The sequence below is a fragment of the Convolutriloba macropyga genome, chromosome 7 (assembly GCF_964194025.1).
Source record: "Convolutriloba macropyga chromosome 7, txConMacr16.3, whole genome shotgun sequence".
Classification (NCBI taxonomy): domain Eukaryota; kingdom Metazoa; phylum Xenacoelomorpha; order Acoela; family Convolutidae; genus Convolutriloba; species Convolutriloba macropyga.
The window spans coordinates 2,658,558-2,684,257 of record NC_134474.1 but is presented as its reverse complement, the minus strand read 5'-3'; the positions used below and the strand labels follow the sequence as shown (position 1 = coordinate 2,684,257).

The window sequence follows — 25,700 nt, the reverse complement described above, 5'->3', positions numbered from 1 at the left end:
GTTTCCACCGATGCTTCGCCATGTTTTTCACTAAAATTATCTTTATCATTATCTTTTTTAGCAAATCTACTTCGTAGATCATTATCATTATCATTATCAGTGTCATTATCATTATCATTATTAGCAAAGCTACTTCGTAGATCATCTGCGAAGCAGGTTCCATGATTAACAATATCATTATCATTAACATTATTAGTAAAGCTACTTCGTAGATCATTATCAATGTCTTTATCATTATCATTATCATTATCATTATCATTATCATTATCATTATCATTATCATTATCATTATCATTATCATTATCATTATCATTATCATTATCATTATCATTATCATTATCATTATCATTATCATTATCATTATCATTATCATTATCATTATCATTATCATTATCATTATCATTATCATTATCATTATAATTATCATTATCATTATCATTATCATTATCATTATCATTGTCATTATCATTATCATTATCATTATCATTATCATTAACATTAACATTACAACCTAAACGAAAATACTCATTATATATTCCTGGATATTTACGTTGATTAACAAGAATATTTAAAGCACTTTTAATTCTAAATCCTCTATCAATAAGACGGATCATGTATAAACAATTAGCTCCACAATAAGGTTCATCATATTGTTGTATTCTTTCATTAGAGCCTAGATCAACATATTTTTCTAAAAATAATGGTGGGGTCTCAACACCAAAACTATCAAATTAATACACAGGACCACCTTCTCTTCTTATAACTAAAACCCAATGTGTACTTTCAGTTGGATGTAGAATTACAATAATGTTGAAGTTAGGTTCAAGGATACTATCTGGAGTCTCATCTCTCATTACTATAACAATTGGTGTTAGAATTATATCTTTACCTATATCTTTTATTCTGATATCACTCATAGCATTATTATCAATATTAAATTTGTTTTTGAATAACTCAAAAGTTAGGATAGGCATTTTTAAATAATAAATTTAATATAGAAAAATGGAGAAAGGCGGTATACTTTTTTTCTTATTATTATAATTTGAATTAGTTATATAATATATGATTCAATACCGAGTAAATACACAAAACTAGAAGAAAGCTTTGGTGGATTTATGAATAGGAGTCTAGTTAGATTTGAATATGAAAAGTCACCACTACATACTATTGTTTATAGTGGAACTGGCACAGGCAAAACATATTTTACTAGACAAAATTTAAGAATATACTCAGTCCAAAACCAAGATCTGCGAAGCAGTTTCACTGATCAAAACCAAAACTATAAAAATATAGTTATAGCGTGTAAAGATGATAGAGACTGGATAGATACTGAGTCTAATAAATTTTATACTGGGTTTAATAAATGTGATATGAATATGATCACAAAAAATAATATGTTTAAATTTCAAAATTTTGTAATAGTACTTGATGATATGGGTGATAGTTTAAATAAGGATATAGGTTATTAATTCACAGAAGGTAGACATTATAATATTCAAATGATTGTAATGTGTCATAAACCAGCTCAAAAAATTAATACAGCAAACATGAGTTGTGATACTATTTATTTAACAACTTTTAATGGACCTGATCTGTTTAAAAACTTTAATGAGATATATAAATGTGAACATGACTTCAATAAAAAAATTAATGAGGTAAATAGTAACCATTATAATCGTACAGATGGAATGTGAGATGAACTTCGTTATGGTATAATTAAATATAATAAGAAGGAAAATACTCTTATTATTATTAATAGTAATAGAACAATGATATATGATTCAAGAGTTGGTTTCCTTGATTTAAAAGCTCTTAGTTTAAAAGATGAATTAGAAAGAGAAGATATAAATAAACTTATAGCATATATGAAACCACTCATGATAAATGCAACAGATAGAAATGTTATTAATCATGATAATTATCAGTTTTATTTTAATAAACTTCTTACTTTAAATAATATTAAAATTCAGAATGATGTTCTAACTAAAGAAATGTTTATGGGAAAGGGTATAAAAAGTTTATCAACTATTGGTGGAATTATAGGCTCAGGTTTAAATATATTTAGTTATAATTATCCTGATATAATATCAAGAAATGCTGGGAGTGTAGCAATAGGAGCAAGCACAATGTTGAGTAGAGTAAATACATTAGTTAACGTTGGATATGGAGAAGAGTTGGATAATAATTCTTCACGAAATACAATACAAGAAGAATACATAAATCAGTGTAGCTGTGACTTCGTCAATGAAGAGATGGGAATTTTGAATAGAAAAAGAGGAAAGTTTTTAACTAGACTATATGGAAATAATGAAGAATTTAGAGAAGAGATTATAAATTTTGTTAGAGAAAAAAAGAATTAGACCTTGAATTGATTTTAGATAAGAGATGTAAAACTAATACACTCAATAAGTTAGGAAATAAATATTTAGAAGAGTGTATCACATCTAAAGACAATACTAAAGATTTAATTGAAATCATGACTAATTATTACCCCGCGAAATGGTTAGGTAAATATTAAAGTTCACCCTATTATAAATGTTTTTAAAATGTTTAGTGTGTAACTATAAATACGGAAACGTTGCTGTTTTAAAATATCGTTATGAATCAGGTCATAAAGATAAAACTGATAAATGTATGTGTGGTAATATAATACTAAGTGGTATTTGTGCTAATAATTTTTCTTCATGGGGTTGTTCTTTAAAAAATGAATCTAGTTCTAGTTCTAATTCTAGCTCTAGTTCTGGTTCTAGCCCTAGTTCAAGTTCTAGTACTAGTTCTAGCTCTAGCTCTAGTTCTAGTTCTGGTTCTGGTTCTGGTTCTGGTTCTGGTTCTCGTTCTCGTTCTGATTCTAGTTCTGGTTCTAGTTCTGGTTCTAGTTCTAGTTCTGTTTCTAGTTCTGGTTCTGGTTCTGGTTCTACTTCTATCTATGGCTCTAACTCTAGCTCAGATCCTAGCCCTAACCCCAACCCTAACTTTAACCTTAACCCTAACCCCAATCTTAACCCTAACCCTAACCCTCACCCTAACCCCAACCTTAACCCAGAAGTCTTAACTAGAAGTTGTAATAAATGTAATTATGTAAAACCACTAACGGATTTTGATGAGAGTAAGTAAACATGTAGAATTTTACTTCAGCTAAAGTTAATTGTCCATATTGTACTTCTGTTGTGAGATATGATGGAATACGGGCTCATGTAAAGAAACAACATCCAGATGTAGAATTAACTAGAGGATTTAGTAGAAGCTTATTAGATAAAAGACAAAGTCCTAGAGCTGTAAGTCCTTTAGTTCTGGTCCAAACAGAGGAAAGTTGTTCATGTAAATACTAAAATTTTGTATCATTTTTTATTAATAATGGAATAAATATAGAAAAAGTAAAAGAAAATATAAATTTATTGAAGAGTATAGATAATTTGAAATAAAAAGTATGAAAAAATAAAAAAAGATCAAAAAAGAGGGAATCACTCTTTAAGAGCGAAAAAGAGCAATCTTTCTACTGGGGGATCACTCCGAATAAGAGTGAATCGCTCTTAAAGAGTGAAATGTAAATTTTGCTTTGATTTTTTGATTTTTTTGTTTTATTTTTGATTTTAATTGATTTTTTAATTGAATTTAGAGCTAATATATAGTAGTGGATAAAACAAGGGAATCAACAAACAGTAAAAATTGGCCCGATTCGACATGCGCGATTAGCGTTAGGAGAAAGGGACAAATTTTACTGGTGGTTGAATCCCTTGTTTTATCCACTACTCAATTTTGAAAACGCAAATAGCTTTGGTTTTCATAATTTAACAAAGCACGATATAACGGTTTTTGAAGCGTATTCTACTCTGATCAGAAACGGGTTTATATTCAATAACGTTTGATAGACTGGTCGGAGGACGTTTTGAGCGCACTGTTGTCTTATCATATGCCATTTAAATCACAAAGATACAAAAAAAAATTACTGACTATTTAGCTTGGTCTCGACAATAACGTCATTTGGGTAGAGACAGAATATTGAAACTTTGTCTGAAACTCGAATCCATCTGGTCGATACGTCTCTGTTTGGAGATCTCATCCAGGACCACACCAGCAGTTGAAACCGCTTTGACCGACAGTTCTTACATAAAATCGATGAACCTGACAGAAACGACAATTGTCGACACTTCTTACATAAATTACTACAAAAACGACAACAAACGATACTTATTACGTAAATTACTGACAGAAACAGCAAAAAACGATATTTCCTTCAAAAAAAGAACTGATAAACCCAATAAAAACAGGTTCGGTTTCGTCATTTTTTCTCGACACGTGACTTCTAATCACGAGTTGGCAATTATAGTCTTTTTTCCTGTTGAGCAAGCGCTTCTACCTCAACAGCTTCAAACCCATCATTACTATCGTCAACCCGGACTGAACGTTGATATGAAAGTCAGTTCTGAATCAGTGAAATTACAAGTCTTGGACCAGTACTAGATAGCTCTGATCATGTCACTTTTTAGACTTGGTGCTTTTCGAATCAAGTCTTTTTTTCTTGAGGAAGTCTTGTCCAATACTTGACAATTCTCGGCCAAGACTTGGCAGGTCTTGAATTAAGTTTTGGACACAATTGTTGGTTATTGTAATTCTTTCGTTTCTTATCGAAAGAATACAATTATTTTCCGTCAAAGCTCTCCATAGTCAACAGAGAAAAAAAGAGAACGCGAGCACATCCACAAAGTTGACTTCATGGCCTGATCTTGCACAAAAAATCCAGCCATGATCATGGCGACTTCTTTTTTACCGATGAAAGCGAAGTTGATCGAATCTGTCCAATTTTGTCTATATTTGAAAAATATGAAGTAAAACCAATGTCTTCTTAAAACTCTCTTCTGATCATCACATCTGCAATAATTAAGACTTTGCTAGCCATGACAGTTCATGAGCAATTCGTGGCCAATAATGTCTTATTAAGAATTGAAAAAAGGCATGAACAGTACTGGTTTCTCAATTGATAATATGTATTTCACTACAGAAGTTCTGATCAAGATTTGAAATTTGTTCCGGGAATTAATATTTTTAAATCTTTTTCAACATCAGTCAACATGGGTCTTCAAAAATAGCAACAAAAGCAGGGTACAAATTAGCTTATTTAGCGATATTGGAACTTAGTATATAGAATTGGCATTCAGTTCTTCTTAAGTGTGTTAGTCTTTATAGAGCTCGGACACACCATACAAAAAACGTAAGAGCAACATTTTTGTGTGTCGTACAAGATATTAGACACCGAAAAACGGCAAAGATAAACGCCATTTACGAAATCCGATTTCAAGTGCTCTCGCAAAGTTTCAAAATTAAAAACAGAATACACAAACTAGTCCTAATAATTCTGCCTGCTTAAAAAATGAGCCAAAAAACTGTGGTAAGGAATCGTATTGTCGTTTGTCCTCACGAAGTTCCTTTAAATTCAAGAGCGCAGATGGAAACATGATAACTTTCGATCGAACCATCATTTGATTAACTAACGATTAGATTGAATATTTTTTTGTAAAATATATCGGCTAATGGGAACGCAGAGACAAATCTTGCAATCGAATAATTCAATTAAAATTGATATGTGACAACAGTGACGATAGGCACAAATCTGGATCAAATTGTATACCCAGTTATTACCGCCCTTTTAGATTACACACAACCATCTTCGATTTACAACTTCTTTGATTTTCGATGACATTCGATGTTTACTAGCATTTTATCATAGGAATCAATCCAACGTCAAAGTCAAGTGTCATCAATTCACACGCAAAAACGGAATAGTTCGGGGAAACATCAGTATATACTGCACGTGAAATTAGCATTGTTTTTTCGACAACAAAGATGTTAATCAGAGTGAGTTTACTTTGCCTACACAAACAAATAATATTATACATTTAATATCCCTCCCAGTATATTAAATGTTTGAACCTAGGCGAACATCACAGAAAAATGATTTTTTTTTCTCCCCAGAGCTTTTGTTAGGGTGTCTGCCGGCATGCGATCGGTAGGCAAGTAGTTCAGCTCTAAAAATCTGTTCTCGACTAAGTTCCGAAATGAACAACACAAAGTGCTTAGTTTTGCCAAGGTTCATCGAATTCTTACTACGAGCAATACATGTTTGATTATCTAAAAACAGTTGTGAAGGTTACTCAATAACTATGTTCCTTTCCTTGCTAAGTGTACCGCCTCTTTACTTCCCTCTACTACTGCATTCAGTTCGGCTTCAGCTGTGGAGGTTGATACGAACTTTTGTATGTTAATAGCCCAGCTGACCGCTCCTGAACTAATGTCAAGCTTGAAACAATAACCACTCCTACTTTTTCTGCTATCTAAATTACCAGCCCAGTCAGAAACCAAAAAACCGTTTAGATCTAATTTATCAAACTTCCTATAAATAAGTCTTTCAGACTTTGTACCCTTCAAGTAGCGTAGACATGCTTATTGAGGCTCTCCAACGCTTGTTCATGGGATTTTCTACAAACAAACTCAAAGTATTAGCTGTATGTGCAATATCTGGTCTGGCAGTCAACGCTAAATAATTCAAACATCCTACTATTCCCCTCTTATCACAAGACAGCATTTGCTTCCTATTTCTGATTAATCACGTCTTGAAAGCTTTGAACTAACATCTAGATGTGTTTCCAATGTCCTAAAGTCACCCATTTTATATTTCTCTTTTAGTTTTTCTAGATTAGACTCTTTACTTATCATTGTTTTGTGTTCCGTTCGTTCTATTTCAATGTTAAGTAACCAACTCAGGTAATCATAGCTACTCATTTTGAACTTCTGACTATCTTTGTTTTTGAAGTTTTCACAAAAGTTTTGTCGCGTTCTCAATATAACCATATCATCTAATCAAACACGGACCATTCCCTCTATATCTCCTTCTCCCTTTTTTATAAAAAGTACTCATCTCAAGACCCAAACTTTTCTATTGTGAAGTACCAAACTCTACCAGCTTGTTTTGATCCAAATCACTTTTAAACTTACTGGCTAATGGATTTCCTTGTTCAATGTATTTTTCAAGACCCTCAGGTTGCTGCATAAAGATCTCTTCATCAATTTCAGCCTTTAAATGTGCTGTTTTACCGTCCATTTGTTTTAGCTCAGAACCGTTACGGAGTGCTTAGCTTAAAAGTATACTGATAATTGAGAGGCGAGTTGTCTGTGAATAGGTCTCTTTGTAATCTCTGCCTGGAATTTGGCTAAAACCCCTAGCTACCAATTTTGATTTATATCTCACTATTTCTCCGTTAGGCCAGCACTTCAGAGCAAAATTCCAAAATCTACCAATAGGTTTGATTTTCTGGTTATTTACGAGTTCCCAGATGTTGTTTTCAACTAATGTGTTATACTCTATTTTCATTGCTTCATAACAATATTTGATTTTTATTGCTATTTCTGTTGATTAAGGTATCAGATTATCAATTACTAAATCTTTTAGAAATGCTCCTGGATTCAGATCTGCTTCCTGTTCTAACCATGTTTGCCCTGCACTCAATGCGTTCTTATTGAACATTTTCTTATCGTTGAAGGTTACGTTTCTAGAATTTCTAAACTTAAATCTGCCCGTTTTCATCCATTACTACCATAAGATATGTTTTGCTGTTATTTGATGATCCCAAGAAGAGACTTTTTTGTGAAGTCCAATTTGTTTTTCTTCGGAACTGTTTCTTAAAATCAACATGAGCAGTACAACCAAAAACTTTTAATTATTTTAAATTTGGCTGTTGTCCGAATTGTTTCGAATGGTGTACTTTTGATCCCCGAATGATAACAAAAACTTGTAATGTCACTTAACATGCTTGTTGCATACAGCAAGGATGTCTTATCAAGTCCTGATTGCTCAATTAAGCATCTCACCATTGGTGTTATTGTTCCCTATTTACGTTCAACTTTTGCCGTTTTTTGGTATATAAGGTGATGAAAACTCTAGCTTTACGCCTTACTTTATGAATACTTGCTTGATCTCATTCGAATACAAGGCGCCCACAACATCGTACATCAACGGTCCATATCTTCCCATATCTGCAAAGAATGACCGGACTTTTTCTGTTGCACCATTTCTTGTCTTTAAGAAATACACTTTCCCCTACCTGCTAAATCTGTCAACAAAGCCGATTGCAGGTCGGTGACCATTTAAATCTTCTGGACTAAAAAGCACTAATATATCAGTATGGACTATTTCTAAGACATCCTTGGCTCTTATCCCAGAATCTTTTGGAACGGGAAGCTTCCTTGTTTTAAATATTTGACATGTCTCACAATGCACTACTTCATGTTCGCTTATTTTAAGCCTATGACATGATCCTTTAGTTTCAAAAGATCTTCAATATTATTATGCCATAAACGTTGTGGTTCTCCACCAGCTAATTACAGTTTCCTAAATTTTCTAAAGCTGTTAAATTCACTGTTTTCCAAGGGAAAAGAAAGTCATGTCCACAATGGGAAAAAATTTTCCGTTTTTAGTTCTTATTTCTAAGTCTCTACCGAACAAAACCTCATTATCAGCCGCTCTGCGTTTCAACACTGAGACCAAATTTCTAAAATTGTCAGGTGCAAGAAGTGCATTTGAATATCTGGTTTTCCTGTCACAACCTTTGAGTTCTCTGTTCTTATCTGAATTGTCCCCCGTCCTTCAATTGAACTTTTGCTACTATTAGCGTTAGTTATTTTCCCTCTATATTCTTTGTCAATCTCAACTAAAGAAACTTCATCCTTAATCATGTTTTGCGTTGCTTCATAGTCCAACACTAGTTCACAGGCAGAGTTTTTTACTTCTGGTTTTAAGTAATGAGAAGTACTCTTCGTACTCGCCTTTTTGTTCTTTAACTAAACTCTGAGACTCCGATTGAATGTTTTGACCAAATTTGCTGCTCTGGCTTACAAAGACTTTCTCTGGGTTCTGCTTAATTGTTTGCTCCTTGTGTGTTCTGTTTTTGCCTTTTTAAGTTGACAATCCTTAGCCATGTGTCCAACCTCTTTGACAATTTAAGCATTTTCGTTCTCTATTGTAAAATAAACTGCTTAATTTTTTTCTCTTCTTTACTAAGTTTTACGAGTGTGGTGAAGTTCTTGTATACTCGGAGTCTTTTCATAATTATTGAAACAAAAACTTTTTCGGTCACGCCTTCGTTCACTGGTGTCAAATTGTAATTCATGTCGTCTGCTCATGCTAAGTAGTCTACTAGTCTTTCATTTGAGATCTTCTTAAGGCTAATTATTTCTGATATGAGTTTATGTAATCGCAGCCTCTGCAATTCTTAAACATTTTGCAAAGGATATCCCGGGCTTCAGTACCATCACCTTTATGTGGTCTCAGAAACAGAACTGCTATTTTGTCTAATGCTTGATCAAGTTCGTACCATAAAGTCCTTTTTTTCTCATCTAATTTTCTCTTCCATTGTTTACAGCTTGTGCTCACTGTTCCTCTGATGCGCCATTCCTAACAGTAGCCATATAATTGTCACCAGTGAGCCATCGCCATTTAAAATTTTCCTGATTTCAATGAGTGCATAAGAGCTTGAAACTGTTCCAAAAAATATACCAGGTCATCATCACACTCATTAAAAATTAAGTTTTCTGACTTCAAACTCATACCTGAACTCAATTTTTACCTTTCTTTTTGTGTTAACTTCTTTTATTTTTTCCCTCTTACATATTTCTAACTCAAACAATAGTAGTTTACCTTATGTTTACCTTACTGTGTTACTGTGGTTTACTCGAAAGCTAGTACTGTTTTAGCTAAGTGTTTGCTCTTTTGATATAGGTTGAGTTGTAAATTTTTTTTGACTTAAAGCTAAATCCCTAGCCGTTTGTTAACGTTTATAATAGTGTGTTGCCTGTTGGCGGCCTCGTTATTAATCGACAAATCGGTGTGCCTTTGTGTTAGCCAAAAAAAGATTTCATCACATTGAGAATGCAACACGATAGCACTATGAGCACAGTGAGAAAAGCACAATGAGAAATTAGGGCTAAAAAACAGTTGTTTAAAATGAGTTGTTCTCAGTAATGCTTAGTAAGCCAGAGAGGTCCCCGTAGAAAGTTCTGCTACACAAATATCTCGCACTCCAACACAAAAGACCCCCACAAGCTTCCACAAACAAAGACACACAAACACCTGCACAACCTCCGTGTCCACAAACAGAGTTGCCCATTCAGCTACACAAGCTTCGCCACACATATACAGTCCAATATTTGGCTACAGAAGCTCACTATTCACAAACATTCCTTTTATCCGCTGCTCAATCTCCTCCACACAAAAAGAGCCCACAATCAGCTATAAATGTTCCCTCTCCACAAACAGAGTCCTATAATCAGCTACACTTTCTCCTCCACGCAAATAGAGTCCACAATCAGCTTCAGATGATCCTTCTCCACAAACAGAGTCCTCTAATCAGCTATACAAATTCCTCCACACAAACAGAGTATCCAATCAGCTACAAAATTTCCTCCACACAAACAGAGTCTCCAATCAGCTACAAAACATCGTTCTCCACAAACAGAGTCTACAATCAGTTGTATATGCTCCCTCTCCACAAACAGAGACCTTTAATCAGCTACATTATCTCCTCCACACAAACAGAGTCTCCAATCAGCTACACAATCTCGTTCTCCACAAACAGGAGTCCTCCAATCAGCTACACAAACTCGTTCTCCAACGTGGTTAGAGCAAACTAGAACTTCAGTCCCACTTGCTTTCCTTCTGAATCTTGACCACTGCTTGACTACAAGTCTTGTCTCTCAAAATAAAAACTCATCTCTCAAAACAAAATGTATCATCATGTTTCATGTTTTTAAAAAGTTTGAAAAATTGTAAACTCCACGCATTTCAAAAGACATTCATCAGAGAAGACTTAATGGTAATTAATATTGTAAGCTATTTCATATTCTGGGCAAGGAATGTTCGTTTTTGGAGATCTTGTAAGATTGTATTTTTACAAGTTGAATGGCTATCATGTACGTCGAGCTCTGCTCTCAAATGTTGTAATTGACTTGTCATTTTTCAATTCGGATTTCCAGAGTTAGAGTCGCAATGGATTGAAGAGATCGCTCATATCCAATATTAGTAAGAAAACAACTTAAGTTTAACCACTTATGTAGGGAGGATTTCATGGAAGAGTACCTGGCAGAGTAAATTCGCAATTTTGGCTGGATAACTTGAAAACTTTTCCAAACGGTACCAAAAATTCTAAAATTCTAAAACTCATTTTTATTTTTGCAATGATTGCTTCAGCTTCTGTATATATTAATATAATATAATTCAGTTGTTGAAAAAGATCACATTTTTTTCTCTTCTAACAGTTTTTGATTATATTTTGCACAAATATTTTAAAATTGCAGCTGAGTTGTTCGCAAAAGCATACACGAATGAAATAACGTAAAATCCTGCCGCAAAACCTTGCTATAGTTGTATAGCATGAATTTTTTCAAAGAGGTCTTAAACTTTGTTATAATCATTGTTTTCTTTAATCATTAGTGCGCAAGATGAATGGATATCTTGCCAAATTGAAGGTATTTAAAAGAAGGAAATCGTAAACGACGATAAGTCATGCAACATTAGCGCTTCATACTTTTGCTGGATTTTGCTTGTTAAAAATTTTGAGTGTTAGACTGGATCTTCACTCGGATTTCTGGATAAAGAACCGTCGATTGACACTGTCTTTTTTTATCAGAAGCAAAAAAAATTATAGAAAAAAAGAATATGTTAATAGCATTTTGTAGACCTATCGAAAACGGTCTGATCATAGACCAGAGATTTTTTTGTGGCACAAAAATTACAAAGTATTGAGTTGGCTATAATATTATAACAAAAGTTTTGAAATGATCATTTTTCGCACGCATCTATTTCAAATTTGGAAACTGATAACGACAATTTGAAGCACAATTTTCAGTACAGAGATAACAGAGAATTTTACATCGCTGAATAGTTGAACTGCATCATCAGAATGGGGAGAAATCTATCAACGAAGGATGGACAATATTCATTTCAACTGCTTTCAGATTTGTTAGCGAACGTTTGCGGACAACTCAGGGAAAATGTTATGGACAACTCAGGGACTTTTTAACATTAGAAGGGAAGAGAATGATTTTTCAGGTCGTTCTAATAACAAAAAAAGAGAATCGCTCCTATTTACAAATGTCAGAAGCAACTAATGAACATAGGTGCAAAAAGTTGGAGACACTTCTTGACTCAACGCAGGACTGGAAATACATAAAAATGAAACTTAAAAAGATTAAAAAACAGAAGCGATAACTTGAAAGATAAAAAGAAGTGGCTAAGGAAATAGTCTTCTGTTTGAACAGATCAGGTTGATTAAAGCACGTTAGATAAAATTAAAGAACAAAGCACCGAGTTCTGGTCTCCTTCCCGCGTGGCTTTTCAAACGTTGAAAAGACCTTTTGCAAAATTTTGACTTTTTGTAATTAACAAACGTATGTTAAATGTTGTCAGATGTAAAAAGAAACGCGTGAGTAAAAACAATTTACAAAAAATTATCATTATCGCTTTAAGGACAAAACTACAGTGACAACAACAACTTCTTCACAAATTGATTGAAAGGTTTATCGCAGGAAAATTTAGAGCATTCACAACAACTCAAGGTAATCAACAAAAAACAATTCAGTTTTCTGAATAATAATTGGTCTTTTGACAGGGTTATTTTTTATCAGAATATGTAATCCAATTTACTGATCAAAATTAAAGAGCTTTTGTATTTAAAAAAATAAAGTAGTTTTTTTTACATAAATTCAATTAAAAATATTTAATATCTCTCGTTTATTTTCTTCAAATTGTTTTCTTTTTTCTATTTGATTTCCTGTTACTGTTTCCCTTTTCTGTGCAAAATTTTTGCTTTACTTATACATAAAAACAATTTCAGTTTTAGAAAAGAAAGTAGACTCAATAGACTCCATTCCAGTTTACTTTGTTGTCAAAAAAGAGTACAAGTATTTGCTTCCAAGTATAAGTAAATGAAATAAAAGCCATTTTCACAGCAAAAATTTATCCTTTCTCAGTAAAATGAATCCTGATTGTTAAGGACGGTTTTTAGTAGGTCTTCGGTTTATCTCAGTGGTCGATTCAAATTGCGAACAGGACGTATCTCCGATAGATTTTTTGGGTGTTGTTTCGAGTTTCATTTTTAAATCAGAATTTCGTTGATCAAAAACTCCAACAATTATGAAATGTTCGAAACTGGCAAAATCTATCAGAGGCAGGTCCTGTAATTTAATACATTTTACTCGACCAATGAGTCACACTGAAGGCCTCTTATAAGAACGCGTTTGTTTTACAGGATAATTTACCTTAGAAACCAAAGGATGCTCTAGAAAATTTAGATTCATATTTTTCAATAAAAATTTTACAACAGATACTAACTCAAAAAATATCATAAACTAACTCAAAAAATAAATAGCATTTCAATAGTAGAGTTTCGAAATAGTGCACTTCGCTGATCATCAACATAACTCTATGTAAGGTACTGAACTGAAGTAATTGATTTCATGCTTCATGTTCATAGAACGTGACGAAAGAAATAAACAGATTCTTTCGCTTTCGAGGCACAATTTTGTACCACATCGAGAATGAACAAAGCAAGAAAAGATATATGCCAGGAAATTTCACAAAATGTCATGTTAAACCCAGAGCCAATGTGCCCCATGTCAATACACCTTGCGGGACTGATTAATCTACTATGTAAAAATTGGCACGTGGGACTTGGTAAGAAATTATCACCAGTGAAAATGGGATTTTATTGTGCGCTTAAGGAAGTTAAAACATCCTTGCAGTAACGACTTCTAATTCGTAATCAGAATAATGAACAACACGATCAAAAAGGGCTTTGGGTAAATTGGCCTGAGAAAAATGAAATTGAGTAAAAAAATTTCCAGTTACCCAAAAATTAGTTAAGTCAAGATTGAATTACATTCTGTTTCTGAGGGAACAAATTTTCTTTGTGTTTGCGCAAATAGAGACTATTCGGTACCTGTTATCACTTCACGTTGACTTATCAAAAATTGAATCAGAAATTGATTTGTGCAATCAACTATTCATTCACCTGAAAAGTATTCTGATATAACTGTAAAATATATAGAAAATTAATAAACGGATAAAAAAGAAAAAATCATGAAATAGTCACGTAAATTACCTAAGAAACCAACAAAATTGCGCAATCACGCCTTTTAAACGTTTTTGGGCAAAAATTGAACTGATAGTGCAAAGTAGCTACTAAAAATGCGTCATTTCGGAAAATTTAATATCTTGCCGAGATTCCGGGAAAAACTTACCATTTTATTTTTTTAGTGGATTAAGTTCTGCCGAATAATTAAAATGTTTCTGAACTATGTAGATTCAATGCTTCAAAAAATAGCTGACAAAACTCAAAGTTTCTAATTGAAAGAGCGCTTCTGTACTTTTATCGTTCTACGAATTTAACTGACAACATATGTAGGATCATTTTCAAAAATGTATAATCTTCAGAAAAATTGTGGAACAAAGCAAAAACAGACAAAACGGCTTTGTATTCGAAAAAAATAACGCTCAGTAAAAGGATATATCAGTTGTTAAGAATCTATTCATTTGGAATTTTGTTTCATTTTTTTTGTTCCTTTATATCTCAATTTTTGAAAAACACACTAATGCTACCGACATTCCTTTGCCATCGGGATCTTGTCTTTCTGTAACTTGATTCGTTTCCAAGAACACTACCAAAAAGTCTGATCTAATAAAAAGCTCAAATTCAAAGATTTACAACTATATTTTGACTGCCAGGAGTATCTGCAGACAATCTGCATGTAAAAAGTCAGACTTTTACAGTCTAGAATAAAGAGATTTCTTTTGTTTTGTTACCATAACTCTCAAAACCACTTCAAAGCCTTTTCAAATTCTCAGGGAGTTTGATTCTAAATTTACCCTAACCAATTTGTACATAATTATGTATAACTGTTGAATCAGCATGAACTTATTTCTCCATAACCGACTAGTTATTACTCAGTTATTACAAACCCTACCTTACCCAACACGCCGTTTGCCCAAAAGAAATATGACTACGCTTTGAGGCGTCATTTGGAAACTATGAAACCCGAATATAACTCGAACTAACCAAGCGAGATATTATAACTAGCATTTTTATAACTTTGAGAAACCGACCCATTTCTTATCAAAGCTTCCAATGTTTAAGAATTTTAGGGAACATTTCATACACGTATATTATTTCACATGTTGGCATTCCTGGACCTAGTTATACATGATTAACCAATTTTGAACCCGGTTTCAGCTAGTTATAAACCAGTTATAAAGCAATGGGAAGGAGAGATTTATATCTAGTACTATCTAGTAATAGTTAGCAAATCCCTATTTGTATAGCATGGGTTTTACACCCGAAAGATATCACTTAAACGAATTTTCTGAGACATTTCTGGAAGCTTTTGTTTTAACTCGATGCTTTCAAAATTTCTGCTTAATAATTTGTCGTCTAAATGAACTTCTTTTTGGAAATCTTTCAAAGTCACATTCAGTGAACAATGTTTTGAAATGTGCTGCCTCTCCTTATGCTAAATTGCTTGGACGAATATTTTTCTTTGAAGCCCGTGTTGTGGAAAAACACAATTTTGGTCACAAAGCAGAAAATGTTCAAATCTCGAAATTAGAAAGAAACTCGATTTTTTAAAATAATTGATCGATGATTGAGCAATCATAACTACAAAATTTGCGAAACATTACAGCTTTTTTGTAACATTATATAACTAGTAGATGCCCGATTAAGGCCACACAGTCGTTCTTCCTTATAAAAAAGTTCAAATTTTACTAAAAAGAGGTCAAACAAATTTTTAATTATTAAAACAAACTTTAAAATTATAATATTTTGAACCTTTTTAAAAAGAACAAATTTGATTTATTTCTGCGTAAATGTGAACTCAAACGTAAAAATTGAAAAAGTATGCTAATTGGAAAATTTACTTTTTGAACTGCTCACCAACTCCAGGTAGTTTTAACCCATGTTGGGAGTATTTTCGAGGAATTGTTTTCGCAAATGGACATTAAAACACATATTTCTTCGTCAGGTGTGCATTTTAAAAGCCTTAACATTTTAAACGATTGGGCTAAAATTGGCTATTAGTTCTCTCAAAGTTGAGTCATATTTTGGGCAAATAAACAACGTCCGGTTAACTTGAATTTGTTATGTTCACGGGTATATATCCATGCTTTTCAAATTAACTTTAAGCTGTTTTTGATCTTTAGAAATTTGTTTCTTCAAGGTGCATTTTAAATTGTAACTTCTCGTAAGCGTTATATAAGTTTAAAGCAACATTTTCAAGAAATTTTAACAAAAGTAGTTTAACCACGCGAACTATTCTAGCGTATTAGTGTCATTGCTTTCGAGTTTTACCACGACTTTTTTGTTATTACGCATAACTAGCGTTGTTTATAAATGAGAAAATTATAAGTTCAGAGATTATAACTTCAGTCTTTTAAAAGCAAAGAGCGTAAGTTTGAGAAGTTCTGATTTTTGGCCGCTGGCGATCGAAAGAACTTTTGAGAAAGTATTTGAGAAAGCTCAGCTGTGTTTCAAATTGAATAAAACTTGTCCATTTATTGTTTCTAAAGGCCAACGGCTGTTTATTAATACTCACCGCTGCAAGTTATGAGATTTTTAACTTTTGTAATTTATTTGTAACCTACAACGTAGTAGTTCTAATAGTTATAGTAGTTATTATTTTGTTATAACAAAATGTTGGGTTACCACGTTAATAACAGCCGTTACTCGGTGGCATTACCACTGGACTACCGCAATTATGAGGTGGAAATTCCGCCTCCTCCGGGCGGTAGGCTAGGCGAGCGTGATCATATTTACGGAACAACGCTTTCGATCAATACCGAAGGCGAAGTTTCAAGTTCTGTTGTTACTCGCCAACCAAGTAATAATTTCAATTCCTCAAACTTCACTCATTCTCAGTACCGGTCAATAGCCGGGGGTCCAGAATTTTTACTCCCAAGTATGCCAAATGATAGTCTCTTTTATAATTCATCGGGCAAAAGTTATCACACCACTTTATCAAACAACGCCGCACCCGTTCCGCAGTTTTACCCACCGCAACATTTAGGGTTCCACGAATCGAATAGTTTCTCGAACATTGACTCAGAAATTCAAGCGGAAGCTCGTGCTATTCACGAACGCTACTTCGGATCGTTTGACCGAAACGAGAGAAATCGCTCAGAAAGCCGAAGCAGTACCAGTCGGAACTCTTCAAGTACCCGGCCGAATAGTTTCCATCACCAAAACGGGATGCAAGTTGGAGGAACTTCGGACGTCATCTCCCCCTCCTCCTTTCGAAGGCAAACTGGGGGGTATTCCCAACAGGTGACGAGTCCAGGGTTCCCACGCGGATCTCGGAACCCAGTCGGGCAAAGTCCAGTCCGCCCCCTTAGCGACTATTTCTCCCCGTCACGTGCGAGCGCGTTTCATCAACCCGTTGCCCGCATAATACCCCCGACAAGGCAAATCGCCCCGACCAATCAAAGTGCAATAATTTCAAATACGACGCCCAGCTCAGAAGTCGAACACAAAAGCCGAGAAGATTTACAGAAAGCTTACGAACATGAATGCGCGATTAATAGCAATACCCCCTCAAGAAGCAATTTACCCGGAGCTAGTGTTCTCATGGGCGATTACTGGGAGCCGAACCGGACTAATTACCCGACAAGCCAGTCATCCCCGGACGCCGGGATAATGAGCTATTCTGGGGCTCGAGATCGCTCGACCAGTTTCAACCACCAACACCTACCCGAACCGACTTTAACTCCACAGCGCGCCAGTCGGAATCTTTCTTACAACAGCGATTCGTACAACCGACGACTCGAAAATGGGCATGTGACAAGCTACCAATTTGAAGATCCGAACCCAAGTTATGGGCAAAATATTAAATGCGATGTCGCTTTCAAAGCCTCCGCAAACCATTCGCGACGATTTTCAAATCCGCCTGGTCAGGCAATCTTAAACACCGAAAACCCAGGAAGCAACGCAAAAATGCTTTCTGGGGGTACTTTTTTCACGTTTGAAAATCTGGGTGGTGAACAACCCGATCATGTTGACGTTATTTACAGCGACAACAACAACAGAAACAACAATCGCCCCGGTACCAGGGCTAGTATGCCTCATAGTCACAGTGCCCAAAATACCCTACTGCCCCCAGAGTCCGGAAGTCGTGACCTCTCGAAATCCCCGCAAAGGGCCTGGGCCAGAAGCAATTCCGAACGTCGAAGGGTTTTGAACACTTCAAACGGGGCATTAGCAACTGATGGCATCAATGTCAACGATGTCCGGATCCCAGAACCGGCGGACATTGTCCAACTTCAGAACCAATTCTCGAATCTAAGCACTGGCAACAGATCCAGGTCAATTCAACGGGTCAATTTTGAGGGCCAACCTCAAAACCCAGCCGTGGCTCTGATTGAGCATGCAAATGTCTTTGGGCATCCAAAAACTTTTAGTAGTTTGCCCAAACCTAGAGCAAGGATTTCCCCAAATATTGGCCCTGTCCGACCTGAGAGTTATCAGGACACGAGAGGGTCGGTAACGCCCAGAAGTAACGCAGGTCGCAGTTATGAGGTATAACAATTTTTTTGGTATTAGACTATCATGATTCGTATAGTCATTTGTATAATTCTCTATTCGTATATATAAATGCCTTAATTACTACTCATTTCTTTATTTATAACTAATTAGTTTTCTGCACTGCCTACATCTATTTATCTATAGATCAATTTCGTTATAAGATCAATTTTTGTTATAGATCGAAAGGTTTTAGATAAGACTTTTATCAGAAAAATTCGAATTATTTTTAGGAGCTTCTGCAATGTGAAATTGAGCAACTCACAAACCAACTGGAAAATGAACAGCAAAACTTGGAGAGGTAAACTCTTCACCATATTTGGATTTTACAAATTAAAACAGTACTTAATCAGGGTACCAATAACTAATTTTTTCAGAGAAAGACTGACAGTAGCTGAACTCCAGAAGAATTTTCAAAGTGACTCGCCCGAAGATTACGTAAGTACACAGACATAAAGATAGACAAACATAAATTGATTTTCTGTGAGAATTTTGAAACCTTGTATTTCGTCATCAGATTCTAATCCCACCAGCATCCAATCAAGCCGTTGTTTCTATAATGCATGCACTCGAAATTTTAAATTGATAACCAAAAAAACTATTGGATTAAAAACTCTATCAAATGATGGGGTTTGTTTCATCTTTTTATTTATAACAACAAATTATTGCAAGTTATTTGTAAAATTAAATAAAAAATTATTTGTTCCTAAGTAGTTAACGATAACCTTGATAAACTGTACCGCACAAAAAACAACCAACTAGTCTGGTCATTGATAGGTTTTCATTGGACCTAGTCAAATGATGCTTAGCAGCAATACTTCGAGGACTAAAGCTAAAGAGGGCAAAATGGTGAATAATTTGAGGTTATTTTCTTGATTATAAAACTTGAATTCATAAACTTGAATTTGATTTCAATTTTTCATTGGACCTAGTCAAATGATGCTCAGCAGCAATGCTTCGAGGACTAAAGCTAAAGAGGGCAAAATGGTGAATAATTTGAGGTATTTTTCTTGATTATAAAACTTGAATTCATAAACTTGAATTTGATTTCAATTTTTCATTGGACCTAGTCAAATGATGCTCAGCAGCAATGCTTCGAGGACTAAAGCTAAAGAGGGCAAAATGGTGAATAATTTGAGGTATTTTTCTTGATTATAAAACTTGAATTCATAAACTTGAATTTGATTTCAATTTTTCATTGGACCTAGTCAAATGATGCTCAGCAGCAATACTTCGAGGACTAAAGCTAAGGAGGGCAAAATGGTGAATAATTTGAGGTTATTTTCTTGATTACACAACTTGAATTCGTAAACTTGAATTTGATTTCAATTTGAAATCCTTTGTCCATTACCGATGGCTAGTTTGCAACATCTTACAAAATTCAGGCAAGACTCTCGCAAGATTATGCACAGTTGGAGTTTTTACTGTAACCTGAAAAAATTTCCTAAAATATTCCCCGGACGTCTCTTTACTAATTCTGATAATCCGCCACGTTGCTCGGCATATGTGAAGTGTTCAAGGACAGGTTATTGTTTTTAGGATATCTCACAAAACTATAATTTCGGAACTTACAGAAAAAAAATCTCGTGTCTTCTTATAATACGAAAAATTCCTCTTAGACGTTCTCACTAATGGCATTTTTCGAACGTGGGTACCCGATTTCATGCTTTTGGAAAGCGTACCATGAAACTAAATGAAAAGCGATAGATTTTTTTGAACAAAAGTTGTGATCATCAACTTTAGGGACGGTTTTTTAAATTTGGTATCGCTTCTAAATTTTGCGTTGTGCCTTTAATATGCTCCAATGATCAATGTGCAATGAGCTTACAAGTTGAGATATTCAAAAGTGAGCCCGTTTTGAATCTGCGTGAAAGCTGATCAAGCAAAGTCTGAATTGTTAAATAAAAAAATTGAAACATTTATGATTCCTCGGAAGCTTCAAAAATACTCCATTTCTTTGTTTCGAAAACACAGGTTATATTATAATAATAAACGGGAGTAAAAAAGGACAAGGTTGAAAAACGTATTATGGCACTCGTACTGAAAATTCTGAAATCCTAAAATCTAGTGAATACTTTTGTTTAGGCCCAATTTTAGAGGGAGTGTAGACCATTTCAACAGGGCTTTTTGTTCACTCAATTTTTGCCCATTGATATACTGTTTGTTTACAATTGTGTGGGATCACTAAAAAACCCGCAAAGCTTTGAATAATTACTTATTTAGATTTTTTTTGAATTCTGTTTTGTTGCGAGTAGTTAACGAGGTTGAAAAAAAATTTGCGAACATTTGATATCTGACGTGATCTTATTCACACTGTTACTCATTTTTCTTCGTTTCAAAAGCTTTTTGCAACCTTTTGTATCAAACTGATGTTGGAACAATTAAGTGTTTTTAAAAGACTCGCAGCTAACAATAGAGACTTCCACTGACAAGAATTCAGATTGTATTGGAGCGCTATCGTTTACTAAAAAGATATTGTTTACTTTCTACCTCAATTACAAGTCACTTCAAGTTTGCATTGTTGAAGAGCCCCAATTATGTGCAAATGAGTTCCAAGGAACGTATTTTGTTTTTCCGAGAAAAACTCATTGTTATTTATGGCTCCGGCAATATTTTCCTAAATTGATAACGTGTTTCGGAGTTCTGCCTGCATTTGTTGTTCTTTTTGTAAACTTCCGCTTGGCCGGATCCAGCTGGTTTTCTAACAAAGCATGATGGAACCTATCTATTGCTTTCATTTGATACCTAATGGCTCTTAAATGGGCCCTATGAAATTTGCTACCTCATGACAAAAGTAAATAATTTGCTCCAAAAAAAAAACAAAAAAAAAACAAAAGCAATTGTTTTTCGCGAGGCTTTTTGTAAATGATGAACTTCATGTAATTTTTAAAAGTAAGAGAAGATCCAATTTGTCAGCTATTTCAAGTAAAGTGACTTTTCTCCTTAAAACAAACAAGAGACTATTTATTTCAGAGACAAGAAATTGAGCAGCAACTAGAAGAAGAAAGAGAGTTACGTGAAGAGGCGGAGAGCAGAGTGCGTGACCTGATTGAGGAGAATGAGGCATCCAGAGACAGATTGAAGGCACTCCACTCTCAACTGGCCCAACTCAGTCAAAAGAGCAATCAACTCATACACACCATACACAAACAGCCTCATGGGGGAGGGGGGAAGAAACAGGTGAGCTGAAGCAACTGATTCCAAATTGAAATTTGACGAAACAAAATTGGAGATTATTTCAGAAAAGTGATTTTTTTAATTTGAATTTTTGATCATCATTCTCCCTTTTAATCATAAAAAAGAGGCCCAATTTTTCGAGAGGTTCAAAATTAAACCCCTGCTTAATTCTTGTTTTTTGTCTTAAACTTCTTAAATTTGATTAAACGCCATTCTTTAGTATCCGAGAAAGACTTTTCGTGCATTCGATTTTCTCAAAATTCTACCCTCTAGATTATTATAATTTTTCACCTGAAATTGAAGTATCTATACGCTCAGTGTTCAAACTATATTACTGTCATAAAACGGAAAACCCAATTTTTGTCTTGTGTTAACTTTTACTAATAGTTACGTTTCAGAATCGCGGTGGAGCCTTACTAAAAAACCAAGAGGGTCTCAGTCAATCTATGGCTGAGATTGAAAAGATGAGCAAAAGGATAGAACAGCTGGAGAAAGAGAAGAAACAGTTGAGTGAAAGCAGTTCTAGCCAGAAGAGAAGTTATGAGAGATGTCTGGACGAGGTCACTCAAAAAGTGGCCACTGCTATCACTGCTCAGAAGGTATGTTTTCACTGTACAGTCTTACTTGTACTCTGATCAGAGATTTTGAGCATAAATATCTTTTGGTTCCATCTATGTGAATGACCAGTTGTCCCCGATTTTTTCCTTTGTCAGACAATTTTAGTCTGATCATATATTTTATGTTAAATAAGTGATGTTATGTTATAAATAAGTGAACGAAGTTTACAAGAGTAGTCAAAAAGAACACATTAGTTTGTTCAAAAAACAATAATTTATAAACTCAACAAACAGTACAGTTTATGCTATGAACAGAATATTTCAACTGCATTTTTAATTTTTTTTTCCCTGAATATTGAGTAACTTGCGGTCACAGTGTTAGCTAAGGACAACGACTTTGACGTTCTGAAGCAAATCGGATCTTACCTTATAGTCAGATTGTGACTTTGGTAAAACTTTCTCCTGGCGGGTTGATACCATTTTCAAGTCAAACCTTTGTTTTCTTATAATTTTCAACCCCTCCCCCCCCCCCCCCTCCATCATCTATACCGGTGAGTCTGTTTCGATTCGAATCATCTGGACCAAACTCGCACTTTGGCATCCCTCCGATTCAAGGCCAACCCGATTTGACATAAATCAAAAACTTTTGAAATTACAACTGCCTGTTATGGCGTCCATGAAAAAAATGTCATGGATCTTTCATAAAGCCAATGTTCTAAAAATCAAGATTTTTTAAAACCTAAGTTTCGGGATCTTTGTCATTTGTATTTGACAGCAAAAATACCAATTCTTTAATTCTTTCTCCATTCACAGGACTTGCAAAGCGAATGCAAACGTCTCAAAGACTTAGTCCAAGAACTCGAAAAGGAAAATCAAAACATCAAAGCGGCTTTGGAAGAAAAAACAATAACAAGCAATTACAACAACAACAATACCAGTAAAACTGGAACCCTTACAAACATGGAGCCGTTACCACCCTCCCCTCCCTCGCCCACACCCTCAATGACAAACGAACATCGGAAACTGTTTGACGACTTAGCCGAAAGCACGAACGAGTGTCAGCAGCTAGTGAGACAGAAATCGGCTGGTTCGATGTCGGCTAGCAGTGCGGGTAGTTCTAGAAAGATTTCAACAACAGTAGATCAAAATAGTGGAATTGAACTGAATCAGTCACTTCACGAAACGGTATCAGTTTTGTCTTAATTTTTTTCAGTATGGATAGAATTCCTACTTCTTAGGAGCTGCAACAGAACCTGATCCCAGTGTTATTGGTATTTTTCTTTCATAATAGAAGCTACCCCCCCTTCCGGCCCATCTACATAACCTCGTACTGGTAAGAGGACTATATTTTGTGAATTTGTGCAATGGGAAAGAGACCACGTAATAATTTACGACATATTGATTGACTTCCTAAAGGCTTAAGGGTTGCATAGTGTACCAGGGTTGATGGGGGTTGGGGGGTGGGGTGGGGGGGGGGGGGGAGGGGGATGTAACATTTTACATTTTTAAACAACAGTTTCCTAAATGAATATTCAATGATCTGCAGCTTCATTGGTTTAGGTATAGCCCCCGTTGGCTTGTTTGTTTAGCTTCTCGTATATTTCCTCGAAATTGAGACCGGAACAGTTTTGGAGTTTAATAGCGCATGGAGACAGTTATGACGGGATATGCCTCAAGATTTTGTAAACAAATAGACTTATTTTAGTAACACTCAATTCTCGACAATTCGAGGCTGGCGCAAAAGACTGTTTAATTTTATCAGTCTGACGGTTAGGGGGGGGGGGGGGGGGGTAAACTCAAATCCCTCAAAATTGCTGATTCCTTACTTTAACCAAATTAGGCAGAGACTTTGTAATATCCGTAAAACCAAATTTGATGGCCCTATTGAGAAACATGATTTAAACCATCGACCATCTTGACATGATCTTTCCATGTATCGTAACAGTTATTAAAATGTAAGATCTTTTAGTTGCCCGGATCATAGTAACTTGTAAAACAGCGCTGAAGCATAATATTTCAATTCTGCATTTTTACTCTGAGCAGTACTATAATCATGTCATAATATAGACTTTTCATAGAAAAATACAGGACAAAAAAATATTCTCTGAACTTACTCTGGAGCAGTGTAAAATTGCAGCCTTAAAACACCCTGATCATGGTTTCAAAAAAAAATTGGCGAGAAAAAGTTAAAGAAGAATTATGATATGAAAGGACAAAATGATTTGCGCAATCTCACTAGATATCTCGGACAAAGTTTAAAAAACCAGCAAAAATATTGTGAAGAATTTTGAAATTTCAGCTCGCGTTATTTACCAACTATTCTGTCCGTTTTCTATACAATAATGACGTTCTTAGTTGGATTAAAGCTCGGTATGTACATAGCTGAATGCATAAACAGGAGTGCCACTAAGAAGGTTGAAATTGAAGTCATATGAAAAAGCTAGATAAAATGAACGAGCTCGACATAAAGAATGTAAATATAAAACACCAACTGTAAATAAGTACCTGACATAGAGAAAACAAAGTTGCTCTAATGCAGAAAAAATGGATAGAATTCTAAGAAAAGAGTAGAGAAGTAATTTCACCTTAAATCTTTCTTTGGCAAGGCGTGTTTGACCAAGTCCGTTATAACCTTCTACGGAGAATTTCAGAAAAATTTTGAATTGACGATTTTGTTGTTCACAGAATAATGTACACTTCGAAATTTTGAAGATAAACAACAAGATGCGAGTAAAATGAATCAAATTAATTTGAACGTAGCAAACCAACCGTTTTTTGGTTGTCAAATGAGGCGTATCGCGACAACTTTTTTTCTACTTTCCATCTCTGAAAACTGCTTTTCAGTGGTATAAGATTGAAACAATTAATTGATCTACTTTACCCAGCCTTACTTTTTCGACCAGACAAGATTGTTAAATCTGGTTCTGGAAATAAATTTTACTTTTCTGGTTTGTAAATTTAAATTTAATTTTTGCTTACATACTTAGTTATCAGAAATAAATATAACCAATGACTGCAGTTTTTTCTCGATTTTTTTCATTCCTCTGTTATTTAGTTCATCTTTATGATTGAGTTTCAACAATTATTTTGTTTTTGCTAGCATTGATATTTCGCATTATTAGTTACTGGCTAATTTCTGACGGCTTTACAGGTACATACAGAAGATTTTTGATTAACGAAAAAAAATAATGTTTTCTGATAATTTTTCTGGTATTATTATTTTCATTTATGTTTGGTTTATTTACGTACCTGACCGTGCTATGAAAAAAATGATTAAAAAATTGGGAAGTTTTGTTTAACCGGTAATGTTTTTTGATCAGCTTATCTATCGTCTCTGTATTTTCATTATTTTAGT

At 34.5% G+C, this 25,700-nt stretch overlaps 1 protein-coding gene across 1 annotated transcript in view; it reads left to right on the top strand.

Moving 5' to 3' along the window:
* The first annotated feature begins 16,109 nt into the window (after positions 1 to 16,109).
* Positions 16,110 to 25,700, top strand: part of LOC142342418 (uncharacterized) — a 61,462-nt gene continuing 51,871 nt past the window's right edge. Inside the window, exons 1-6 of the mRNA XM_075393738.1 lie at positions 16,110 to 18,608; positions 18,845 to 18,912; positions 18,989 to 19,049; positions 21,585 to 21,791; positions 22,187 to 22,387; positions 23,159 to 23,530. Coding sequence (XP_075249853.1) covers positions 16,731 to 18,608; positions 18,845 to 18,912; positions 18,989 to 19,049; positions 21,585 to 21,791; positions 22,187 to 22,387; positions 23,159 to 23,530 — 2,787 coding nt within the window. The 5' untranslated portion in view covers positions 16,110 to 16,730. The remainder of the gene's footprint in view (positions 18,609 to 18,844; positions 18,913 to 18,988; positions 19,050 to 21,584; positions 21,792 to 22,186; positions 22,388 to 23,158; positions 23,531 to 25,700) is intronic.